The sequence below is a fragment of the Paramormyrops kingsleyae genome, chromosome 23 (genome assembly GCF_048594095.1).
Source record: "Paramormyrops kingsleyae isolate MSU_618 chromosome 23, PKINGS_0.4, whole genome shotgun sequence".
Classification (NCBI taxonomy): Eukaryota; Metazoa; Chordata; class Actinopteri; order Osteoglossiformes; family Mormyridae; genus Paramormyrops; species Paramormyrops kingsleyae.
This window is the reverse complement of record NC_132819.1, coordinates 15,755,592-15,781,032: the sequence shown is the minus strand read 5'-3', so window position 1 is coordinate 15,781,032 and position 25,441 is coordinate 15,755,592. Positions and strand designations below refer to the sequence as shown.

At 49.2% G+C, this 25,441-nt stretch overlaps 1 protein-coding gene across 3 annotated transcripts; it reads right to left on the bottom strand.

The window, feature by feature from the left end:
• Positions 1 to 59: 59 nt before the first annotated feature.
• trpn1 (transient receptor potential cation channel, subfamily N, member 1) lies at positions 60 to 25,441 on the bottom strand. Of its 3 annotated transcripts, none has more exons than XM_072705538.1 (29): positions 25,426 to 25,441; positions 24,355 to 24,517; positions 23,908 to 24,009; positions 18,503 to 18,598; positions 17,255 to 17,368; positions 16,889 to 16,993; positions 15,676 to 15,774; positions 15,496 to 15,597; positions 15,316 to 15,417; positions 13,730 to 13,828; positions 13,411 to 13,611; positions 13,110 to 13,211; positions 12,727 to 12,825; positions 12,511 to 12,639; positions 11,858 to 11,986; positions 11,639 to 11,755; positions 11,321 to 11,419; positions 10,927 to 11,127; positions 10,287 to 10,385; positions 9,996 to 10,202; positions 8,970 to 9,071; positions 8,795 to 8,893; positions 8,528 to 8,677; positions 8,232 to 8,339; positions 7,729 to 7,926; positions 7,217 to 7,423; positions 4,667 to 6,023; positions 4,131 to 4,277; positions 60 to 4,050 (listed from the first exon to the last, which is right to left on the bottom strand). In XM_072705538.1, the coding sequence occupies exons 2-29, from the start codon at positions 24,499 to 24,501 to the stop codon at positions 3,857 to 3,859; spliced, it is 4,911 nt and encodes a 1,636-aa protein (XP_072561639.1). In that variant the 5' UTR covers positions 24,502 to 24,517; positions 25,426 to 25,441; the 3' UTR covers positions 60 to 3,856. The 3 variants fall into 3 exon arrangements, with proteins under 3 accessions (XP_072561639.1, XP_023667816.2, XP_023667815.2); XM_023812048.2 differs by lacking the exon at positions 25,426 to 25,441 and adding an exon at positions 24,804 to 24,876; XM_023812047.2 differs by lacking the exon at positions 25,426 to 25,441 and having other exon boundaries at positions 24,355 to 24,782.

The window sequence follows — 25,441 nt, the reverse complement described above, 5'->3', positions numbered from 1 at the left end:
TGGGATTGATTCCAGGCCCCTGGAAACCCTGACCAGGATAAATGGCTTCAAGATGAATAGATTATTCACTGTACATTTATTATTTTGTACATTATTTCTTCTAATTAAATCTAAAAGCTTAGATACACGACCAGTCAAACATTTTCGCACATCACAGCTTTTTATCACTGTTCCATTTATTTCATAAACGGCAGATTTTTTATTCTTGTTAAGCACTGGAAAATTGAGTGAATAACTATAAATGAAAATATAAGCCAAATAAAACAAGTTTCCTTTATAACGTAGAAAGGGTATGTAACAGTGCATGTCTGACATCCTATTAACTGGTCGTGTGGTGATGACATAGTCACATTCTAGGCTGTCATTTAACTTTAAATGCGCTAATTAAGTGCTTCATCCTATGAAACAGAGCAGGATTTGATGTCCCTTGTACAAAGAATGAATTTTCTCTGCCATTATAGCTGCTGGAGGAGGTTACTTAGATGAATCAAAGATATGACATTTTCTGCTAATAATGGTTCTCAAATGGCGAAAATACTGTCATTCTTAGCAAAGAATATTGAGAGTATGTTTAGTAAATGTTAAATGAGTAACACACAAACGTAGAAAATCTGTGTGTGCAAAAATTTTTGACTGGTAGTGTATATATATATAAAATACATTTTGCCTATTTAAATTGTTTTGACAAGTACTGTGCAAGTACTAAATACTATGTCAAGTCATATATATCGTTGAACAAAATAAAAATGAAATGCACTAACCATGTAAGCGCCATCCGTTAAAACTAAATTTCTTTATTAAAAATGACAGGCCTGCTTTTAAATGGCATCCACTGAAAGCCTTAGTTTTTATCTGCTCAGCTTATACATACCGAATAGGATATACTCATAGGTATATGTACATAACTTCAGGAAGTTTCCATAGTCCTGTTAATCTATCTTTTAAGTGCTCTGAAGCTGTACAGGAATTAATTTGCACTGAAGGTATTTGCCAGGTCCACAGTGGAGCGGATATTTATTCTAAATGGAGACAAAGAGTTCGGGGGGGTTGAGTTCTGCAGGGCGACCATCTCAGCTGTTTCACGGCTCCAGATATACAATTTCTCTGCTGTCTGACCCCCTGCACACAAGGCCACCGTTTGACCTTTAACCCCAGTGGCCAAATATGCCAACGTGGGTCCCAACTTGGCAGCAGTTGGGTCTTTGTTTAGCTGGATTTCGTTTGCTGAAGCGTTTCTCAAGGCGTCAGAGGTTATTGGGTCTCACGGGGGCTGCAGGTGAGAATAAAACTCGTAGTTTGAGTAAACAGGACATTCGCTCTTATTCAAAGAAAAATGTTGACACTCAACACAAATTTCTATGCTGCTAGAGAAATTCATAAAAACATGAGCCGACGTCTCTCCTCCATCCACCATCGCTGTCCGGAGTTACGCTAAGCAGGATCCCAATGACAATGAGTAATAATATGTTAGTTTAAAATACATCAATTATAAAGTAAGCATGTTCTGTTCTTATTCAGCTTTTAACAAAAAAAATGGCCTGGTCACTTTGTCTCCATGGATAAAGGAGATACAAGCTTCCCCATATTGCAATTTATTAATGATAAAAGCCTTTTCTGTTCATTTAGTGGGGTTTAGGGAAATATTGTCCAGTAGGAACAATGATAACATGCATGTTTCAGATATTATAAAATGGTTAAAAAAAGCCTAGAATAGTATTTGACAACGGTGTGTGCATTTGTGTGAAACAAACGGGGCTCAGAATTAGCTTAGCATCGCCACTGGGTTTGTTCACAAGACAATACAGGCCTCAAAAGGAGAATGATCAAAACAGTCAGTGTAAAAAAATAAATGAAATCAATTTGCTATACTTGTTAACCTATGACAGGTCCAATCAGCCGGAGCAGCTTTGTTAGCAGTTGGAATTAAATTACTGACTTGAATCCGATGGCAAAGGAGTATTTTCAAAAGTCATTCGCAAAGGAACATGAACCTTTGACTAAGATTTAGTATGAAAGAAACATTTAGTACAAAGTTCTTTACAACCCTTTGTAAAAATTACACCAGGTATGTTCAAAACTTTAGTGCATTGCTTAGTTATACTAAAAACGCATTACTAACTATACGCTCTTGTTGCAAATTAATTGAAACAAGTTGTCACAGAGACATGCATTCAGTGGCCTGGGACCTGCTGGTTTGCACAGCCAACAGGGCAGAGAGTACACTGAGTGGATGGAGAGAGGCAGCACTGTGCCCACAGACTGGCAGGCCTGCTTGGGTGGGGTTAGAGCTGGGTGGATGGACAGAGGAGGCACTGTGCTCACAGACTAGCAGGCCTGCTCGGGTGGGGTTAGTGCTGATTGGACCGACAGAGGAGGCACTGTATCCCCAGACTGACAGGCCTGCTTGGGTGGGGTTAGAGCTGGGTGGTATGACTGAATGGATGGACAGAGGAGGCACTATGAACACATACTGGCAGGCCTGCGTGGGTGGGGTTAGAGCTGGGTGGTATGATTGAGCGGATGGACAGAGGCAGCGCTGAGCCCACAGACTGGCAGGCCTGCTTGGGTGGGGTTAGAGCTGGGTGGTATGATTGAGTGGATGGACAGAGGCAGTGCTGAGCCCACAGACTGGCAGGCCTGCTTGGGTGGGGTTAGAGCTGGGTGGTATGACTGAATGGATGGACAGAGGAGGCACTATGAACACATACTGGCAGGCCTGCGTGGGTGGGGTTAGAGCTGGGTGGTATGATTGAGCGGATGGACAGAGGCAGCGCTGAGCCCACAGATTGGCAGGCCTGCTTGGGTGGGGTTAGAGCTGGGTGGTATGATTGAGTGGATGGACAGAGGCAGCGCTGAGCCCACAGACTGGCAGGCCTGCTTGGGTGGGGTTAGAGCTGGGTGGTATGATTGAGTGGATGGACAGAGGCAGCGCTGAGCCCACAGACTGGCAGGCCTGCTTGGGTGGGGTTAGAGCTGGGTGGTATGATTGAGTGGATGGACAGAGGCAGTGCTGAGCCCACAGACTGGCAGGCCTGCTTGGGTGGGGTTAGAGCTGGGTGGTATGATTGAGTGGATGGACAGAGGCAGTGCTGAGCCCACAGACTGGCAGGCCTGCTTGGGTGGGGTTAGAGCTGGGTGGTATGACTGTGCTTCAGCCATCCATGTATGCTTCAGGTGAATGCTCTGGGGTTTGGGCGCCTCCCTGTGTTGTCGTTGGGTTTCCCCTCACAGTCCAAAATCATACTAAGTTTAATTGGAGGTACCAAATTCCCCATAGGCATGAATGCTGTGTGTGCCCTGCGATAAACTGGCACACCAACCTGGGTTATTCCAATACAATTTTTATCAGTCCCACCAGGTCCTAAATCCGGACCCAAGGCGATAAGTATGAATTAATGTGACTGTGATGTTCATCTTACCTGTGGCCAGTCTGTCTGCATATAGACATGACAACTTGTTTCAAATAATTTGCAACAAATGTGGTCCTTCATGTTGCATCACAAAAATATATAACATAGTGGTTTCTTTCTACAAGTATTCAGCATTCTGTTAGAAAAATGATTCCCATTAGTGGACACCTCATCAAATGAAACAACCCTTCCTTACAGTTTAATAGGCAGTATAGATCCTATATACGTCTGAGTATGTTTAGCCAAAGTTGCTTTTCTGTGAACCTCTCACATAATGCTTAAAGTACAGTGTCCAGTGAATCATGAACACAAATCAAAATTCGATGACTATGGCTCTACCATGAGACTGTAAACATCATTTGTCTTCCTGGGATGGTGAAGGTGAGACAGATGGGGACAGGCAGGGCAGTAATACTGTCACATTTAGTCCGGTATCCTCCATCTTGTTAGGGGGCCCTGTCAGAGGACCATGATCCATGTTGGGTTGTGGAGAGTTCTTCCTGGAGGATGGCATCCCTCTCCAGCAAGTTCTCGTCACTCTGGCCCCTCAGGGCGAGGTAGCGCTGTGACACCACCTGCCAATCTGTCACCTGCTCCACACGCACCTGCCCACTGGTCCTGGAGGGCCGTGCAAAGCCACCTAAGCCGAGGAGACCAGGAATTAATGGGACACTAGCCGTCACCCACGTGACGAGACACAAGGAAAAAGGTCATACTTACCTTCTGGGAGAATCTGTGTCCTCTTGTTGCTCCTCATCCAGCCAATGGAGGTACGCGCCAGCATGTCCAGAGACCTTGTTTCTGAGAGGCCCTCGGTGTCCTCCTCCTCAGTCATCAGGTCTCTGGCCTCAGAGGAGCAGACCTTCCCTGAAGACCATGGTATGGGACAACTTACATCTGCTTGAATATAGTACACAGTACTCCCACTAGTGACCAGGGTTTCCCAGTCATTGGCACTATCGGGAAACAAAACATCTATCTTCCCACTACTTTTCCAATCCAAGGACATGGGCCAGAAGTAAGGGCACACACTGGACAGGATGCCAGGCCATTGCAGGGCACATGCAGGTACAAACTCACACACTATGGGATGCCAATTAGCCTATCTGCGTGTCTTAGGATTACAGGATGAAACCAGTAGTAATTGGAAAAAACCTCTGTGACGCAGGGAGAACATGCAAACTCTACTCATAATCCAGTGACTGCAATCCCCACTGAGCCACCATTATCATGACGTGATGAATGATCATGGTTACCTCCATGTTTGCAGAGCACCTTGATGTAGAAGAAGAGGTTGGTAAAGAGGTTAAAGGGGGATGGGGTGCCAGACTTGCGGTTCATGTCCCGGATGAGCACGGCCCGGCCGAACTTCCACTCGGTGTCGGACTGGGCTTGGATTCGCTGGTAGGTGTCGCTCATCATGGCAATCAGCAGGTTGATCAGCACGATGACTGTCACCACCAGGTAGATCCCGAACACCACGCGGGTGACCACACCGGCGAACGCCGGGGACCGGCTCAGGGGCGGCATGGAGTCGGGCTCGATGAGGCCGAAGAGGGCGAAGAACAGCTGGATGGAGATATCCAGGGGCGTCTGTATGTCAGTGCCGTTGTCCCCATCGGGGTCGCAAGTGAAGCCCTCGGGATAGACAGGCTGGTAGACGGCCGAGAGAGTCATGGTGAAGGCAGTGTGGAAGAGAACCAGGATGACCGCGAAGCGGCCCAGGTCCTTCATGAGGTCCCTGATGATGATAGCCCAGGGGCCAAACAGGTGGTGGAAGGTCAGGAACTCCAGAAGCTGCACAAAGCTGAGCGTCATGGCGACCGCCAGGAAGATGTTGCGGGCGAACAGGCAGTGGAGGTGAGCGGGGTGCAGGAAAGCGAAGGCTAGCAGGTGGCAGAAGAAGCCTACAGCCGAGAAGCCCAGGACGAGCAGTCGGATCCAGGCCAGACCGGCTCGCTGTCCGGGCTGAGTCAGCTCCGACACCAGCATCCCCGACAGCCAGAGCAACAGCAACCACTCGCTCCAGTCTGGCCACAGGTGTCCCTGGTGGATAGGGTTGACCGGAGGGTAGACTATGGTGAGGATGAAGAGAATCAGGAGGAAGATGTGCGACACCAAGTGGCTCATGAACTTCACGATGGGGATGGTGCTGAAGCGGTGCCCAAGGGGCAACGAGAGGACCAGCCAGAGGGGGGGGCACGCCAACAGGCCAAAGAAGAACAAGGCGATCCGCCAGGAGGGCCAGCTGAGGCTGCCGTACCACACCTCGGTCAGGTGCTTCTGCACGGCTGGGTGCGAGACGGTGGCCTTCTGCTGGCCCTCGATGAGGCAGTCCAGCACACTGGCGCCACGGTGGTCCACTGCACGCAGGATGGCGGCGGTGCCCACGGTGCCCCCTGAGGCCGCAGTCAGCAGCTCGGTGGCCATGCCCTCGCAGTAGCGTGCCGCCGCCAGAAGGTCCATGGCGCGCTCCTTCTCCCGCAGCGCCGCCAGGCCCAGCGCCCGCGACAGCTTCACGGCCGTGTCCAGCGGTGCCGTCGAGTGCAGCGCGAACTCCTGCAGGGCCCGGTTGTTGTTCAGCTTCCCGCACACCATCAGGTCGAAGACGAACTGTGGAGGAAAGGCAGGAGGCCGTTAGGGAGGGGGGTACAGGTGGGACACCCCCAAGGATGGGAAAGCAGACGAGATAAATCCATGGAGATCTGGACCCCAGGTCCCTACAACCCAACCTGTACCATCTGCGATTCCTTAATACTATCTGTGGTCTAAGGCCCTTCCTCAGCCCAGACACACAATAAAATCTCCTCTCCCTAAATGCCCAGTAAAATGCTCCAACCCTGATCTACTAAAGCACTCCCATATACATAAATCATACTGCACGTCATAAAAGATTCAGACACTCTTCAAACTTGTTTCTTCCAAAATAAGGTTAAAATAGTCAAAATCAGACTAAAACAATCAGAAAATCTTATGTGAAAATAAGCAAATGCATTTACCTTGCATGATATTAAAGGCAAAAATTTTAAGACAGATTTTTTTTTTATAAATTTTTTTAGATACTACCTAAAGTTCGGAACATATTAAAGCTTTACTACCCTCTAGTGGCTGGCTGTCAAAAAATGAACTAGCATACATTTATTTCTTTCTGAGGTTCACTGTTCCTATAAAATCATAATTAGTGGGCTAACAATCGATGTAACATGATAGTAAACAATAGATTTTATAATATGAGCATATACATGGGATTAGGACACACAAAGACATGGACGCAGAAATCCAGACATCCATGCATTAGGGGCTCTGGGCAGGGATAATGTAAAGTGCTTTGAGACAATGTAATGTTGTGGAAATGTTGTGCGCTATACAAATAAAATTGAACTTAACTGACTTGAATAAGCACAGAAGAGCACACACACATTCATAAACACACACACAGATAACATACACACAGACACATTCATACACACATACATCCATATACAAAGATACACACACATACATTCATAAACAGAGATAAACACACACACAGATAACATAGACACAGATACACACACACACACACACACAGAAACACACACTCACAAAAATTCATACACAGAGATAAATACACATCCATACACAGAGATATACACACACATCCATACACAGAGATAAATACACATCCATACACAGAGATAAACACACACATCCATACACAGAGATATACACACACACACACACACATACACAGGTATACAGAGAGGGCAGTATGGCCCAGGTTCTGCTCTCCATCCTGGGGGGGGGGGTGTGGGGGGGCGGCCCACCTTCCTGTCCTCCAGCAGACGCAGGGTGTTGCTTCCCCGGCATAGCAGAAAGCTGACGGTGCCCTGGTGGTTCTCCTCGGCCGCGTACTGGATGGCTGTGCGTCCCTCCCGGCACTCCAGGCGCGCCGACGCCCCGCTCTCCACCAGGAAGCGCACCATGGCCAGGCGGCCTGCCTTGGCCGCGTAGTGCAGGGGGGTGCAGCCGTCCTGCGGGCCGCGGGGGACACGGGCAGGCCTCAGAGTGGCACCGCCAAAGTTACAAATCTCCCACCAGGCTGAAACGCCTGTGTTTTTCTTTTTTTTTTTCTTTTTTTTTAACACGGGACATTAAAAAACCCAATAAATTCAGCTTGGCAGCCAGGAGCAAACACTGCGGTCTAAAAGCAGGCCAGGCTAGTAAAGTTAAAGCATCATATCCCCCACAATGCCGCAGGGATCGGCAGCTTACGTCTCCAAGCTGCAATAAAACTAGGCGCACCGCCCTACATGGCCTGGAGGGGGCGCCCTCTCACCTTGTCCGTGTGGTTGGTCTCCGCCCCCTGTCCCAGCAGCACCCTAACCATGGAGATGTGCCCGTTGGCCGCTGCCAGGTGCAGGCAGGTGCGTCCCTGCCGGTCCTTCAGCTGCAGATACGAGCTGGACTTGCTCAGCAAGAGACCCACCACTGCCGTGTGGCCGTTTTGGGCGGCCAGGTGCAGGGGGGTGGATCCCTGGGAAGGGGGAGGAGGGGCAGGAGAGTGTCAATCAAAGACTTCCTCTTTTTGACAGGAAGCCACGAGGAAGCCAGAGACTGCATATCAGTGGAAAAAGAATTTGATGAATGAGAGGAAACGTGTCACGTTAACGTCTTAATATTTAGCACGAGGGACATTTTTGTGCGTGAAAACGTGACAAAAGGCGCTCTCTGATTTCAGAGCGAGCAGCGTGAATTCAGCGTGGCGGCTTGGGAAAGTGCTGTTCATGGCAGGATGGGCGCTACGGGTTTGTTTTACGGGGGACATAAAGGGGGACCTGCCTGAACGTCTGTCTCCGCGTCTGCCTGCACCCCGGGGTAGTTCAGCAGCAGCCGCACCAGACTCTCGTGGCCGGACTGGGCAGCCAGGTGCAGGGGAGTGTACCCGGACTGGAGACGGCACACAACACACACTCAAAGAAACATTCTGTAAATCCACTGCAAATTGCCTTTCCATCTGTGTGACAGGATTGTATTATAAAAGAACACGGGAGGATTGTTCAAAGGCGGAATCGCGTCACCAGTAGGTGTGCGGGGAATTGTGCCCGTTGTGGGACAGAAGGCAGGATTGCTAATACCTCTACGGGCAGCTGATGGCCTGGCGCACCATCCTGGGTACTGGCAGAAGGGGGCTCACTGCGCATGGTGGCCAACATCTTGGTGAGGATCTCCCTCACAAAGTCCACCTGGCCGTAACAAGCGGCTACGTGGAGGGCCGAGAGTCCCGACTGAGATCCAGACACGCAGAAACACACACACACACGCAACAGAACACGTGTTACGAAATGCCTGAACGCTTCCGTGCTGGGTCACTCAGTCTGAATGCTTTAATGGCAATGCGCTACCTTGGTGCTGCTAATATTCCAGGAGATGCTGCTCTTGAGCTCCTCCAGCAGGTGCGTGTGTCCGTTCTTGGCCGCTAAGTGAATTGCAGTCATCCCGTCCTGCAAGGTACCGACACAGTGAGGCAAAACACTGCACTGTGTCCCCCAGTGTACTTAGGCACAGGGAGTTACTCACTGCGTTTTCCTCGGCCGCAGATGCCCCCGCCTCCAGCAGGACCTTAACCACCTCGGAGTGACCCCCGCTGGCCGCTAGGTGCAATGGACAAGAACCCTTTGTCTGGAAAGAGTACAAAATAGGAAGTAGGGGGAGGGGTATATGAAAGGGGGTGAGGTTTAGAATAAGAAAGGGGTGGGGTTTATGTTAAATAAAGGGGGTGGGGTTTAACATAAGGAAGATGGGAGGAACATGACTAACACAATCGAACCCACTGCAAGGACCAAAAACCTTTCGGATTTTAATAGACTTTAAGTGGAAAATGTGTGAATGTGAAGGAGAGTAAAATATATATCAGCATGTTTGATTGTGCGAGTGTGAGCGGGAGGGGCTCGAGGTTGCATTTTGGCCGCATAATTGTTTCAGTATTTGGAGTACAAAAGCAGGCCACTTTGTAAATGTTCCCACGGTGGAAGGAAAGCGGCGAGCGTATCTGTCACAGCCTCATCTAAAAGTTAACGACGAACACGCTGTTGTGGTCCAGCTACCCAGACGATCCCGCAGCTCTGTGGCCGGCGTGTCCTGTCCCAAGACTAATGCATTTCCCATGAAGATCTGGTGTGGCTGCATGGTCAAGCCCACTCCCCTCTGCTGACGCAAAGGCCTTTTAAACGACTTCATTTATGAAAATTACGACATCGCCGGAGAAAACTTTATCATCTGGCTTCATGGCCTATCATGTAATTGCCTTCGTAAATGGTTTTCATCACTGACTCGCCAGCCCACAGTCTTTTAATGAGGCTCCTGCACAGAGATCTTGAGCACGGTCTTGAGGTTCTCTGTCTGATCAACTTCATCACCATACACTCATAGTATGCACAACATTGAATGGTAGCCATTTTGGTTCTTTCTTTAACATACGTTAAAGTATTTCGCTAATGACGCAGCCGTCAAGCGGATGTCGGTTTCAGCGGATGCCTTAAAATCCTCCGCTGTAGGCATACCCCTCCAGACCCCCCTGATCGGAGGAGGGCACCCCGACCTGACCTTGTTGTGGGGGGATGTCATGCCCCCCTTGTTGAATTTAAGGAGCTCCTTGATTACGGCCACGCTGCCCTTGGAAGCGGCGATGTGGCCGCAGGTGGCTCCCTCCATGTTGGCCAGTGTGGCCAGCTCAGGACGGTGCTTCAGGAAGAGCTTCACCACCTCGGAGTGGTCGTTCTCCGCCGCCAGGTGCAGGGGGGTCTGTCCGTGCTGGGGGCGGGGAAGAGGGCGGAGGGCTGGTTACTCGTGACGGGGCCCCGGGGCATGTGCCATGCTGGCAGGGCGGAGACTCACCATGTCACAGGCGTTGACGTCGGCCTTCATGTTGAGCAGGCAGCTACACACGTCAAGCTGTCCTCTGGCAGCAGCTATATGCAGGGGCGTCTGTTTGTTCTGTGGAGAGATGCACAGAAGGTGTCGGAAATAGAGAGTAACGCAAGCTGTGCTTTACAGTACACCGGGGATGTATCTCTCCCTCTCAGACTATTTCACACACGTTTAGGTATGATACAAAAACATTAAACATACAGTACTATAGTTAACATATAAAGCATGATGAAGTGATGTGCAACGCAGTGGTTTCCAACAGGTTGATCTCTAAGACATTCCTAATCGATTGCGGCACCGTCACATCATTCAAAATCTACCGCCCTGCCCTGGTTTGCAACCAATACCCCCGCCTCATGACTTGGTAGTTTCCCACATAATATTAATTGTAGAAGAAGCTCTCATGGTAAGCTTGGAGACCGCTGGTGTAAAGAGTACCTCTCAACCAGGTTTATATATTCACCCAACCCTTTAGTTTTTTCCAGGTCAAAGTTGACATGCTGATATTTTGAAGGAATCTGAGCAATAGGTAGCAGAAGCTGACCACCAGCAGACCGTCGTTGGTTTAATGCGGTTAGACAAAGGTGCAGAGCGTTGAGGTTCTCACCAGGGACAGAGCGTCGATGCTGGCCTGGTGTGTCTCCACCAGCAGCTGCACCAGCTGGGTGGAACCACTCTGGGCGCCAAGGTGAAGCGGGGTCATGCCCAGCTTGGTTTTGGCGTTGATGAAGGCCTTGTGGGAGAGCAGGATGTCAGCGATCTCCTTGTGGCCATGTTCGGCTGCCAGGTGAAGTGCGGCCTTGCCGTGCTGAACACGGGAAAACACAACAGGAGTACCATCATTACCTCGACAACAGTGACACTGTGGTAGACCTGATGTGACCATTTGAGAGAGAGACCAGTAGAAAAGCTCTATGCACAAATCACACAGGGTTTGAGTCTTCTTGAGGTTTCCACTGCAAGTTACGCAGAGCTGCCAGGAATTTCCACGGATGACTCACCTCATCAAAGACGTCCACCCGGGCTTGGTTCTCGAGCAGGATGGTGACTGCCTCTGTGTGGCCCATCTCGGCAGCCAGAAGCAGGGGTGTCCAGCCATTCTGACAGGACACAGCAGCACACAGTCCTCAGCACCACCCAGCCAGTACCAAAAACGTGCATCTTCTCTTGTCGAGCATTTCACACTCGAGCAAATGCTCGTCAACGAACAGAATGGGATTATAACCCTCGTGACACTAGAATAATAAAGGTGGAATGGGACATGAAAGATGTGCTTCGTCGTGAAGGAGTGGGAGGTGGGGGGGGGCGCAGTTCAGTACCTTGGCCAGCTTGTTAACAGCCTGCTGCACCTGGCTGAGCTTCACATTGGTGAGTATCTCCTTCAGGATGCCAGTGTTACCAACCCGGGCACAGTAATGCAAAGGGGTCTCCCCTGTCTGTGGAAAATGCAGGGGTTCCATCCAATTGGGTGCAGGACATAAACACACACACACACACACAGCCCATTTCACACGCTACACCCAGGTGGTTCGCAGTACCCCTCTAGTGGTCGCAGTGACGTTTGCGTCATACTCCATAAGGGTCTTGATGACGCGGATGTCTTCTCCTTCACAGTGGGTCATGTCCGTCTCGAGCTCTGCAGCCAGGTGTAAGGGCGTCTCTCCTTCCTCCGGTCAGAAGGCAAACAGAGAGATAAATGCCAATAAACCTACAGTTTTCTGCACACTGGCTGGAACGCCGGAAGGACCGATCTCAAAGATAGAGCCGACCACCAGGCATCCAGGAATTTTTTTATAGTGGTAAAAATCATAGATATTTTTATACACCATTAAAAAATAAAATAGTATGAAGTCTGTGCATTCTGCTCTGACACTTGGACAGCACTCAGATGACGTCTAGAACAGTGTGTGCCTGTGTTCTACAGAAGGCGTTCTGCGCTGTAGGTGAAGGAGGACACCGTGACGAACGCTTCACAGCTCCATCCGCTAGATGTGGCACCAGCCAGCCACACAGAGGCGCCAAATCCTTGCACAGAGACTCTCAGTCGGCCGCAAGAAAGTACATGAATATTGTGAATCACCATGCAGCGATTCTGACAAGTTTCCAGACGAAGAAGGGAGCAAACATAATTCTGTATGACGAGCCACGATCCACCCACCATTCAGCTGGATGTGCCTCTTCTGCGGCTCACCTGGTTCTCCTGGTTGGCGCACTGCTGGGCCTCATCACGGCCCTTCTGACTGGCCAGGTAGGCGAGGATCTCCTCCACCACGTGGGCATGGCAGTGGCGCACGGCGATGTGCAGTGGGTTCTCCCCAGCCTTGGGGGGGGGGGGGGGGGAGTGCGGGATTTGCACCGGACCCAACATCGTCACCCGTCAGATGTGCCGTTGAGATAGGGCTGTTACCTTAGAGCGCCTGGTGAGATCTCCACCCTCCTCAATCAGGGCTCTCAGCATCTGCAGGTTGCCGTGGTGGGCTGCTTTGTGCATAGCTGTCTCCCCATTCTACAAATACAGGTGAACCATTAATGAGGACGAGTCCAGATACGGGCTAAAGTTAGCTAGCCGTGTAGCTCAACATGTAGCGCACTGTGCTAATGAGGGGTAAGGGCATGGGTTCAAATCCCAGAGAATACATGACTCTTTCCATCACTCTGGATGACGCCACAAACACTGAGTTCAATTCTCCCATGTTATTCAAAAGCCTCTGCAATTATGGAGCAATGGCTGGTTGTATATTTGGTGGTATTACCAGTTAGGACTGGAACATATCTGCAGAAGCCGCTGACCTCCTGCTGTGCGTCGACGTCGGCCCCACTCTTCAGCAGCATGTCTGCCACCCTCTCGCCTTCCTTCACCGTGGCAGCGATATGTAGCGGGGTCTCCCCGGCCTTTTTTCAGGGCCGTGACGTTTCAACAAGTCGGCGTCCCCAGATTCGCGGGACAGAAGCGCAGACAGGTCACAGCGTCGGTAGTAATGAAACGTCACAGATCACAAACGTGGCTGACGCCGGCCACCCGTCACGCCGCGTAAGGAGACCCGGTGGAGTCGAGCCCCCGGGTCTCCATGGTTACCCCACCCCTGCTCACCTTGCCCCCTTTGAGCTGGACCTGCGCCCCGAAGCCTAGCAGCATCTGCACCACCAGGGGCTTGCAGTTCTGCACGGCAACATGGAGCGCAGTGTAGCCATCTTTGGTCGTGGCATCCACTTGCGCCCCCTTGAGGAGCAGGGCCTTCACTACAGCCGTGTGGCCACGCTTGGCGGCGGAGTGCAGGCACACAGCACCCGACTAGGATGAGTAAAACACATTTATGCCGCCGCAGATTCAATGACTGGGCCTGTACTGCATCACGACCTAGAGACCCGTTGGTGTCGGATGCTTCCGTACGGAGGTGCCCGGTACTCGCCTTGTTGGGCATGTGCAGGGGCACGCCTTTCTTCAGGAAGGCCAGCGCCGTCTCGGGATGGCCGCACTGGGAGGCGATGTGCATGAGGGTGCTGCCATCCTGCAGAGCGAGAACCCGGCCGTGTGAGGAGGAGCAGGAAGATAAGCAGGAGGAAGAGGGGAACCTTGACGCGCCGTGAGGGGGCACATTAGCTTATTCATATAAACCCGTGACCTCCACAGTGCCCCTGGAGGCCAATGTGCCACACTGCTCCTGGACTGGTATCAACCTTTTTATACCACGCCTCCGATGAATTCTCAAATCTGATTGGTCAGAAGGGTGCTGATTAATTTTTTTTTTAATCGCACATGTAGTGCCAGTCAGGTGATTCACAGCAGAAAATCTGTGCATGATTTTAATCTTTATTTCTAACATTACTTAGCAGACACTGTAAAAGAAACGAAATCGCTATAAACTATTTAGACAGCAACAATGCCTCAGGCTGAAGACCAGGACCTGAGGTCAGGGATTAAATACCAACATAATTTACCGATGTAATGCACTTGTAGTCCAGTCATAATTTACTGTCCTGTGTAACCTGCTTAAACTGGATTGTTTTGTTTTAAAAATCGATAAACAGTAAACAACTGTGGTTTAATAATGCAGCTGAATTAATAAAGCAATGGGTGAATATATATGCTATATGAACAAAAGTATTGGGACACACCTCTTAATCATTCAATTCAGGTGTTTCATTCAGACCCATTGGCACAGGTTTATGAAATCAAGCACCTAGTTGTGTAGTCAAGTGTACAAACATTTGTGAAAGAAGGGTAATTCTGAAGAGCTCAGTGAATTCAAGTGTGGTATGTTCATAGGATGCCACCTTTGCAATAAGTCAGTTTGTGAAACTTCTTCCCTGCTAGATATCCCATGGTCAACTGGTATTATCGCAAAGTTGGACTGTTTAGGAACAACAGAAACTCAACCATGTAATGGCAGATAAGTAACAGAGCAGGGTCAACGAGTGCTTAGGTTACATCACACATAAAACCCGCCAACGCTCTATTTACTCAATACCTGCAGAGATCCAAACTTCCATTGGCACTAACCACAGCACAAAATCTGTATGCTGGGAGCTTCATGGAATGGGCTTCCATGGCTGAGCAGCTGCATGCAAGCCTTACATCACCAAGCATTATGCCAAGTGTCGGATGCAGTGGCGTAAAGCACACTGCCACTGGACACTGGAGCCGTGGAAATGTGTTCTGTTGAGTGATGAATCACACTTCTCTGTCTGGCAGTCTGATGGACGAGTCTGCATTTATTGGATGCCAGGAGAACGTTACCTGCCTGACTGCATTGTGCCAGCTGTAAAGTTTGGTGGAGGAGGGATAATGGTATGGGATTGTTTATCAAGAACTGGACAAGGCCCCTTAGTTCCAGTGAAGGGAACCCTTAATGCTTAGGTATACCGAGACATTTTGGACTATTCTATATGCTAATAGAATACAGCCAAAGTTGAACAGAGTTATGACGTTATGGGGTAATTACAGTATAGGGTAAAATGAAGTAAGAGGGCCGTGCAGCCTCCCGTAAATCAGCACCTTAGTGCGTGCCAAGACGTTAGACTTGAACTTCTCTGTCAGGACCTCCACCACGTTTGTGTGACCACGTTCTGCGGCGATGTGCAGAGGAGACCGATCCATCTAGGTGGGGGAGGACAGCGGTGAGCCGCGGGGCTGGCCGAGGCGCCCCCCTCCCTCTCGACCGGCCCCTGCCCCCACCTTATCCACTATGTTGGGGTTAGCCTTGCACTGGTAGAGGAACTTGAGCAGGAGCTCGTCTCCCTCCCAGGCGGCCACGTGGAGAGGCGTCTGTCCTTCATCCTGAAGATGGGATGACGCGGTCAGTGACTTGTGGGCCCTGAGACGCGGCCGTTCTGCACGAGCGGAACAGGCGCTTACGTTCTGCAGGTCCACGGCCGCCCCGAGCTCCACCAGGACCTTGGCCATCTCCACATCTCTTCTTCTGCAGCAGATATGGAGAGCAGCATCTCCTGAACCCTGATGTGGCCCCACAGAGGGCAAGGGGAACACACAGGCACTCAGCAAGCCGCACACACTCCTGAAGAATATTTCATTACATCACTTAGGCCTGTTTCTGTTTAGAAATTAGTAGCAAAACTAACTGTGGAAACACCTAGAATTTTGGGCATTACGCTTTAAAACTTATTACACAAATACTGGCAATAACGATCAAAGAATGTTACAAATATCATACATTGGACGATTAAATAAGTAACCGGAGCAACAGTTGAATTAAGTTCTGTAATCCCTAAAATTGGATTACAGACAATTTTTACAGACAATTTCGCCCCTAGTATAAGGTTGCACAAGTAGATCAAATAAGACCAACCCTATTTACCCACGTACCTCATTTTCGTATAAGAAAATAGATTACGTATGTGTTATGTATCGTGTGTTCTTAGTTTTGTATTTTTAATTTCTCTCTTAATGGTTGTGTAAAGCACTTTGTGACTTCTGTCTGTGAAAAGCGCTATACAAATAAATTTTACTTACTTACTTAACGATTTAGGCATGCCAATTAAAATTTTGCATCGAATTTCCCGGGCAATCATTTGAAAAAAACAAAAACAGGAGAGAAGCAGAGAAACCCGTAAAAAGTGGAATATGGTGATTTGGCTGGACAGCACCTTCAGCAGCAGTTTGAACTTGTTATCAGATTTTCAATGGAATTTATTGCGGATTTAATCATAACTGGAAACACTGATTTTAAAACATTTTTTTCCATGTTGTAGGAACATATTTTATGGTGCTATTAAAGCATGTTTGATGACGTTATTAAAATACATTGTCAAATTAAAAGCAAGTATGGATGTTCTGACTGATATTCTGGCCTGGTTCTAGACTAACCCAGGTCCTTATCTCCCTTTGAGACTCTGAAGGCCGATTGTTTCGCTCCAACGGCTTTGGTTCCACCCACTCCATCCACGGATCCGCCACTGCTGGCTCACACCCATACTGGGAACCGGCTCTGAGCCCAGGAGCCAGAACCGTGTCATTAACTCTGCTTTGGGTTGAGGCGATTAAGAAAGGAGGGGAGGTGGGTGTGTGTGCGTGTGTGTGCGTGTGTGTGTGACCTGCACTATCTGTCTACCTTCCTCTGGACTCTGAGCTGAGGTTCTGTCATGGCTCCAAGAAGCTCCTTTACGATGCCGACATTTCCCGCCTCGGCAGCTAGGAACAGAGGAATGCAGCCGTCCTGAACGAGAACAATGAGAGCGAGCGGTGAATGCCTGTTTCCGTTTTTCCGCGGCAATCAGACAGGAAAATTGGGGAATAATCCAGAGAACAATGAGGAGAGCTACAGGGCAAATGCGCGTTCCGGCAAATACCGTCCAAATGATGACAATAAATGACGAATACACCCCATCTGACAAACAAGGCTAGCTTTCACACAGGACACCGATTCCAAACATGCTCAGGGGTGCAACGGCAGTGCCAGACTGCGGCTAAATGGTACCTTGTCTTGTACGAGGCGCGCCTCTCTGCTGGAAAACTTGAGCAAGGTCTGGACAGCGGCGTGGGCACCGGCCGGGCGGGCAGAGGCACAGTGCAGTGCCAGCTGATCCTTGGCCTGAGTCACACAGAGTCGGTGAGCTGGGGGTGAGCTGGGTAGCCATCACGGTGTAACCCCAACACACCCGGCGTGCATGTCCGACGGAGATCTGTTCCAGTCCCTTAGCATGAGTTGCATTACACTGCTGGTGTTAGCTTAGCGCTTTCCCCGCCGTTCGCCGCTAGTGCTTACACCATAGAGGACAGCGTTAGCCATTCTCAGTTTAGCTTTGCTAAAGGGGCTTAGTCAGTCAAGCTGTGTTTTGCCCTGGAAACACCATCCTCGCTGGCAGGGATCGAGTAGGTGATGGGATCTTGCTGAGAGGGGCCAAGGTCTCCAATTTTAATAGAGCGTTCGTCACTTTTTCCCACGTAAAGGATGACGTGCTGCTGAGGCCGTGAGTCTGGTACATTTTTGTTTCTCTGAATTAGCCCTCACTTTGCTACCAGCCTCCCCCCCGCCCCCGACCCCCCTTCCCTTCCCTTCCCTTCCCTTCCCGCCGATGCCCAGCAGAGTCATTGTCAAACTTGGCGGCCCCTTTTCCCGCCACGCCGCCTCCGTTGGCATGTGACGGGCATGCCGGCCCCGTTGCCCAGTCACCCTCCTCCTGGGTGCTGGGGCAGAGTGTTTGAGTGACGAGGGGGAGAGGGGTGGGGTCTCTGCGGCAGCGTGGGAATGCCCTTCAGTGCCGGGCAGAGGCTCCGCCCCCTGGCTGGCTCCCCACCTTAAAGGGATTACCAGCAGCCATTCTCCCTGCTCCTTCGTCCTCCTCCAGGGATCTATTCAACTCCACAGCCATCACTCTCTTTCTGAAATTCAACAGCATGGGGGGGAGGGGCGCTGTTCCCACTGTTAGCTCTCCCCGAACAGCCCCCCTCCCTGAAGTACTGCTAATTCTGGCGGCGGAGTGATTGTGATCCCCGTGGAATGATCCTCCTCGTTAGCGTTCACGCTCTTTTATGGGGGAAAATGGTACTGAAAAGTACTGAGCCCCGTAATGTGACTGCCTGACTATTGCAGGTGAAGGTTCGTCCCGTCAGCGGGTGTGTAATGCTAACGAGCTACGACGTCGACACGAGAGTGCTTACACCGAAAAGGACACTGTTAGTCACGCTAGACAGGGCTGTGTGGGGGTGTGGTGAAGGTACATACCCCCCCCAGCACACTGGGGTCCACCCGCTTCACCAGCAGCCTGATGACCTCTTCCTTGGAGTGCGTGGCAGCCACATGCAGAGCCGTTCGCCCATCCTGTGGGGCGGGGGCATACAGTAAGGGGCACATCTTCAGGCATACTCAATGCAGCCCCCTCCCCCCACCCCCCCGATATGGCATAGAGCAGGTTTAACGAAGCCAGTGAAACCTGTCCTCCTGTGGTATAGCCCAGGCCAGGAGGTGGCGCCGGTGAACGTTACCCTCGCCTGTCGCTTGGAGACGTCAGTTTGGCACACGAGAGGCAAACAGATATTCCTGCAAGGTGGCTGAGGGGAAGAATCCGCCAAGCCGCAGATTCCAGAAGGGTGTCTGTCACGCTTCGTGGTGCAAACTTTACCACTCGTCTACTCAAAGCACCTTCATCCTCCTCATCACAGGTGGGGGGGGGGGGGACTGTGACTTTGAAATCCCAACACTAGGGGGGAGTTCTGTTGACCCTTTTATGAAAAAACATCCGTTTGCTTCCTGGCTGTTGGTGGGAAGCTCTGAGTTTTTTTCCAGTTTGACCGGAGGCACCAGAGCGTTTACTTACACCAGCTATTGTTTACTTACACAAAAGGTACAGCTTTGTAACGAGACAGTGCTTTAGTCCCCTTATTTATTCATATGGGCATTTTTGGAGGCTCTGTTAACTATAATGGGGCAAGGTTCTCCCTCTGGAGTTTGAGGACACCTCGAGGAACGCATCTGGCCCTGGCAAGCTCTATAATGGTCTCTGTCGTAGCTGCTGAAATGTTGTCAATGACGAAAGGTCCAAGATGGTTTGTATTTTTTTTACTAGAGACAATGGAAGACCATCACAGGGCTCGCACTCACAGACCACGAGCACTTCAGTGTTACCCAGGCAGGGGGCGCTATGCCGGTCCATCGTAGTGGCTGGAGTGATTCCACAGGGCCAACATGCTAGTGATGACTGTTCTGAATAAGGCAATTCATTTAAAAGTAACAGGTAACTTGCAACATCTATATTCTTACAGTAGGGTTCATGATTTTATTGATATAATTTGAATTTTTAGGAAAGGCAAGGAATTAATGCATTTATAAAGCAAATGATCACATGTGGTGATATGATTTGCTCTCCAGATTTTACATAATCATCTTTTGTACCAACTCTGACAATGCCTGCTCCAGTCCTGTGACTCTCCATGGGAGAATTCAATAAAACCCACATATCATCTCAATTTACGCTGGTGAGGAGATTTATTTTTCCCAATTTACTTCCAACAGCTCCAAGCAAATTTGATGAAAGTCAGACGTATGCTAATGTTCGCCTCAAATTGCCTATACAAGGTGGTTCCACTCAGCTACCCCTTCGAAGCGTAAAAATATGTGGCTGCTAAACACGGCGCAACGTCCAGCGAGCTGCGACTCAGACGTGCCAAGGGTCCAGGGCCCGGCTGATCGCCCACAGATATTCCACAAATTCCGGCAAAGAGAGCAGCTCATCTTTGGGTCTGGATCTGGGTCTGCACACGTGAGAGGTTCCATGTTTCTGCTGCCTCTCAACTCCCTATGAGTAGCAAAGACGTGGACCATCTGCTGGTCCCTGAAGACCGGATTGGGGAACACTGCTCTAGAACATTCCCCAATGTCCCAGATGGAGAAAGAACCGAACGGGCCCCTGAAATTGCTCTGCTCACCATAGGAACTGAAGCTCGACCTTCCCATCACGAACACAGTGGTAGATCCTGGCAAGGGGAAAATGGGCCATTGCCCAAGCCGGGATCATCTGGGAGGGGGGGGGGGGGGTGACTTAGCATACGCCCCCCACTGGGCAGTGGGCAGTGAAATTTGCAGAGGGGGGTGTGGGGTAGGTGCTGGCGGTGAAGCATTACCACTGCATGGGGAGGACAGTCCTAACCCACTGATCCGTACCTCGTCACAAACAAGCCCATTGTAACCGACCGACGAATGACTCCAGCCTGCTGAGTGTGTGGATGGATGGCGAGGAGAGCTTCATTCCTCGGTTACCGAGGCGGAGGGGAAGCTTGCGGCGGCCAGTCCCCCGGGAGAGGGGCGCTCTCCTGAAAGGCGGCGTTCCCAGCGCTCTCTTACAGCTTTACAGCCCGAGTAATTTGCTGAAACTTTATAGTGAGGAACACCGCAGAGCAGGAAGGAGGCCGCTGAGAATCCCACACCGTTACTGGGCTCCGCGCGCTCGCTCTGGGGGCGGCTGGCGCTTTCACGCCGGCGGAGAGCCGGCAAAGGCCCCGAAAGGAAATTAAAAGAGCCAGTTCGGGGTACGCACTTAACCAGAGCTAATCCAATTACCTAATTCACAGCACAACAGACATAAAACTCACAATCTGTCCCATCTAAGCTAGTCTGGTTCAAACAAAGCTAGCAACAGCGTGTAATAACTTTCTCCAAAAGTTTCCAGAAGAAAACTTGATATGCGCCATAATGTGTAAACAAGGGCAGAATCACAGAATGCTGACCTCAGCGGTGAACCAAAAAGAAAGAAATTCCTCCTCCTTCCAGCCTTCCTGTCTGAATCAGAATTCCTCACACACATGGATCTTCTTATTCTCCCAGATCCATACATCTCTATTGGGGCCGGAGACGCCTGCATGACCTCACCGGTGAAAACTGCTTTCTGGTTTTGTTATCCCCGGCCTACGGCGCGATGGAGGGCCCAGTTTGGCATGAGCTGACATCCCATCCGGCCGCCCTTCTGATGCAGCCCATGCCAACCACTTCAGGCTCGTTCAGAAAAGGCATAACAGAGCCATGCCCCGGCGGTCGGGAACCGGAGCTTTGGGCACGAGTCGACGTCTCGAAGGTCTGCGGTGATCATCAATCACGTCTCCTCTAAGTAAAACTCCCACCAGCTGAAGACACATCATTACAGACGGCCTGACGTTTTTGCCCAGAGACAGCAAGATTATGCGGTTACAATATATTACATTTCAGCTGCAGTAAGTATTTATTGATGATGAAGGTTTTCTTGAATTAATTCAGTGAAAACCAGCTTTAAGAACTTCAGAAGCACTTCCAAACTTCTCAGAAGGTCTTAGTCAAAGTCAATTCACTCCCGACGTGTTCCACATTACGTTCATCCATCTTCCATAACCCGTTATCCCAAAACAAAGACTGTGCTGTTTCACAGACACGTTAAAGGAACTTTGCTCAATCAAAGAGCCTCAGATTGAAAGTCTGGTGCTTTACCAGTTGACCTTTCTGAGCTGTTGAATGACACATTATGTCATAATACACATATGAGAATGACACAACAGCAGATTGTTGAGCTCTGTTCTTGAAGGTGTTGAATGAGCTCTATGATAATCTATAATTCCGTATTTTCCGAGCTGTAAATCTGTTCTAATGTCAAATGCTGGACCATCTGGAAAATCTGTAGACTATAAAAGGCGCTTTGATAACGCCCAAAAGTTCCCTTTAGTAAGAGACTCTGCCGTCGTTCCAGGCTGGGCCAAATGTTACCTCCCCCCCCCCGAATTAGAGCAGAGTCTCCGACAACCAATTCTCCAGTGGCACCCCCACTAAAGGGACATCAATCACGGCCGCAGGCGTGGATGGATCGCAGTGGACCTCGGGGTCCATTCAAAGCCATTATCAAGTTCTGAGGAGCATTAAAATGCATGTCTATAGTCTTCCAGCCAGCATTCAGTCATAAACCAGACCTTTATTAAATCCATTCTGATGCCACATCCTGTTGTTATGCCGCTGCGGATTTAGTAGCGGGTTTCTGTGGTCATTCCATTTTCTGGTCTCAAGATGTTACTAATTTAATCCCCTTGGGGACCGAGGCTGCGTCTTGTATTGATTCAATTAATTTAATACTAAATTAAATTTCCATGCCACATCGACAATAATTGTTAGACTGGCATTTTATCCATATTAAGTGCCCTTATATTAAGGAAGAAAAAAGCATTGGAATGTAATAAGAATGTCTCCTAGTAAAAATGGTGCAGAGAAAATTATCCGAGCTTTTATTCCCCAATCACAATTAACACCAAGAGCCTAATTATTCAGCCATTTGGCAAATGAAAAGAAAACTGAAAGTTTTTACATTACAATTTGGGTTAAGCACTTCTCATTGTCTTCAGCAAACATACTGAAAGTCTATAACTGTTATACTCATTTTTGGGTACGGCTTTCATAATAAGGGCCAGCTGAGTACAGCCCCCCCACCCCCCCAGGGCCAGCTGGGTACAGCCCCCCCCCCCCAGTGTTTCCCAATCCGATCTTCGGGGACCCACAGACAGTCCACATTTTTGCTGCCTCTCAGCTCACTACTGGTAGAAAAAAAATGCGGACTGTATGGTAGGGAACTGGAAGGGAGCAAAAATGTTGACTGTCTGCAGGTTCCAGAGGACCGGATTGGGAAACACCGCTGTAGAACATTCCCCAATGTCCCAGACGGACAGACCACAGACGGCGAGTTGCCCCCACAGTTGTGGGCCGACACAGAGCATCACCCAGCTACTTAGTCATGCAGCCGCTTCTGAATACAAGACACCCGCCTCTGTGGTTATTTTACGCACCATAAATGACCATCATGCTCAACAAAACACTCACTAATGTACATACCTCAAAGGGGCTCATCTCATCCAGCTATGGACCAAATACACTGATCTTAATGCCACTAACAACAGGCAGAGATATTAGGAATATAAAAAAAGACAAGCACAAAAGGTCAAAAAGTACATACTATGACAACGGTTGTAAATTCAGTGTTGGGGGGGTGCCCTCAAAGGAGGACACATTTTCAGCGTACGGTAGGGACGCCTTATGTGTGCCTTTGTGCCAAGGAAAATGAGCCTCACTTTAAATGGAGAAAGGGGACCACCATTAATCTGTGGGCACCTTCTCTGAAGAGGCAGCAGTCAGGATTTGTTGGTTTGACACTTGGCCTACCGGACGCAGCGGTTCAAGGAAGATGACCGACATCTCGGACAGAACCACCGGCGATATCCCGAAATGTCAGCCGTAAACCAGGCCACCTCATGCTTTACTGCACTAACCATGTATCTCCCCCCTCAGTCTCCATCTGACCTTTTTCCAAAGACACAGACCCCCCACCCTCCCAACAGTGCTGCAAAAACTTATTTCACAATGTGACTGAATAGCAATTTCAACCAGTAGAAGAAAGGTGGAAAATTCGTGCAGGACGGAAAAACTACTAAATTGCTTAATTACTCTGCCGATGCTTTTCGTTTACACTTAATTTTTTTTAGAAAAACCATTAGCGAAACAATTAATTTATTACAAGGAATACAAGAGTAGGGCCTATTGCATGTACAGGAAATTGGAAAATTAATATTGCACGTACAGAAGTACTCGCTTGCCATGCATTTAATTCACCGTTGATGTGCGGTTTGTACCTTGGTCCGTTCATTGGGGTTCACTCCCAGCTCAAGCAGCCTCTCGACTATACTCAGCCGATTCTCTTTGACTGCAATCATGAGTAGACTCAAGCCGGACTCCTGCAATTACACACCAAGAGAATGAGTCCATTTCTGTCCCGTCGGATGCTCAATAACATGACTTTGCGGGTATTATTATTTTTTTTTAAATAATCGTATATAAACAAAACTGTAAAAGGGAAGGTCTGCCGCAATGCCCATTATTAAGAAATTCAGACACAGTTTTCACGAAGCAGGATTTTAAAATTACTTAAAACTATATAAAACAATGTTGGTGTATAGCCTATATATTTAACTATAGAGTAAATACATTAGGCAATTAGTGATCGGTTACTCTTTCAGAGTTAAAGAAAGCGAAACAACTATTGAAACAAGTTTAAGAAAGCTGGAGACACGCTGATTTACCTCGTCAACCTGCGCGATGTCCGGCTCTCCTTTCTGTGTCGCCCTGATGCTCTGCTCCACCGCAGCCCAGTCTCCGCGGAGCGCCAGCTGCAGCGTCCGCTGGCCAGGAGCGCCCGGTGCGGCGCTCATACACCAGCTTTCGGACATATTCAAATACAGTATCCTAATAAAGGAGATCAACTAGATTTAGCTTCCCGGCATTTTAAGAAAACTCTTCAAAGCGCTTCTCCCTTGAAATCTTTCGATGCAAACACTAATATTACGATTGTCCCACTATTTGCATTTATGGTAGGTAGGCGTTTTGACAGCGTTAATTGACGCGACTTTTAGTGCATTATTTAGAGGAAGACTTTGATAGCGCTCCGTTGCTTCTGTCTCCGGTAATCATCGCCAATCTATTCACAGGGGCTAGTTAAACTTTTCTAACTCCGCCTTTGTTCTCTCGTTACCTTGGATTCAGCGGATTACCAAAAAAGTCTTGTTTTCGCCACAGTATGGGAAGAGCTGCCCTACCGCACACACACACACACACACACACACACACACACACTGAAAAGATGCCTGTAAATTAAAATGATGAACTAATTTTAACGTCTGCTGGTAGATTTGCAATCCAGCAAAAATAAAGTTAGAAATGACACAATTTAAGCAGTCCTTCAAAAATCAAGTGGAATCAGCAATCCGTAGCTGTTATGTATTTCTGCAAAATGTCACCATTAAAACACACTAAAAGCAGCATAACCTCTTTTTGACGCGAAAGCTATTCCCTGACAAGCAATTACGGTAGAAATGCCATGCTAACCTGAATTTGCAGATTATTGTTCGATTTATTAGTAGCGCGTAATGACGGCCATTACATTAATATCTGTATATTATGTACTGTATAGGACTTATAAAGTATATAATAACCATCCCTTATACGGGTTTTTACCACCATGACTGATGAGTGCTGTTTTGTACTATATGCCCAATTATCGCATATGACAGCAGCAACCCGACCGCCCCCCCCAAACCCGAGCTGCCTTCTTCAATTCCTCCTGGTCTCTTTTAGTATAGACCCCCTTCCTTTACCTTGCTTGATTAAACT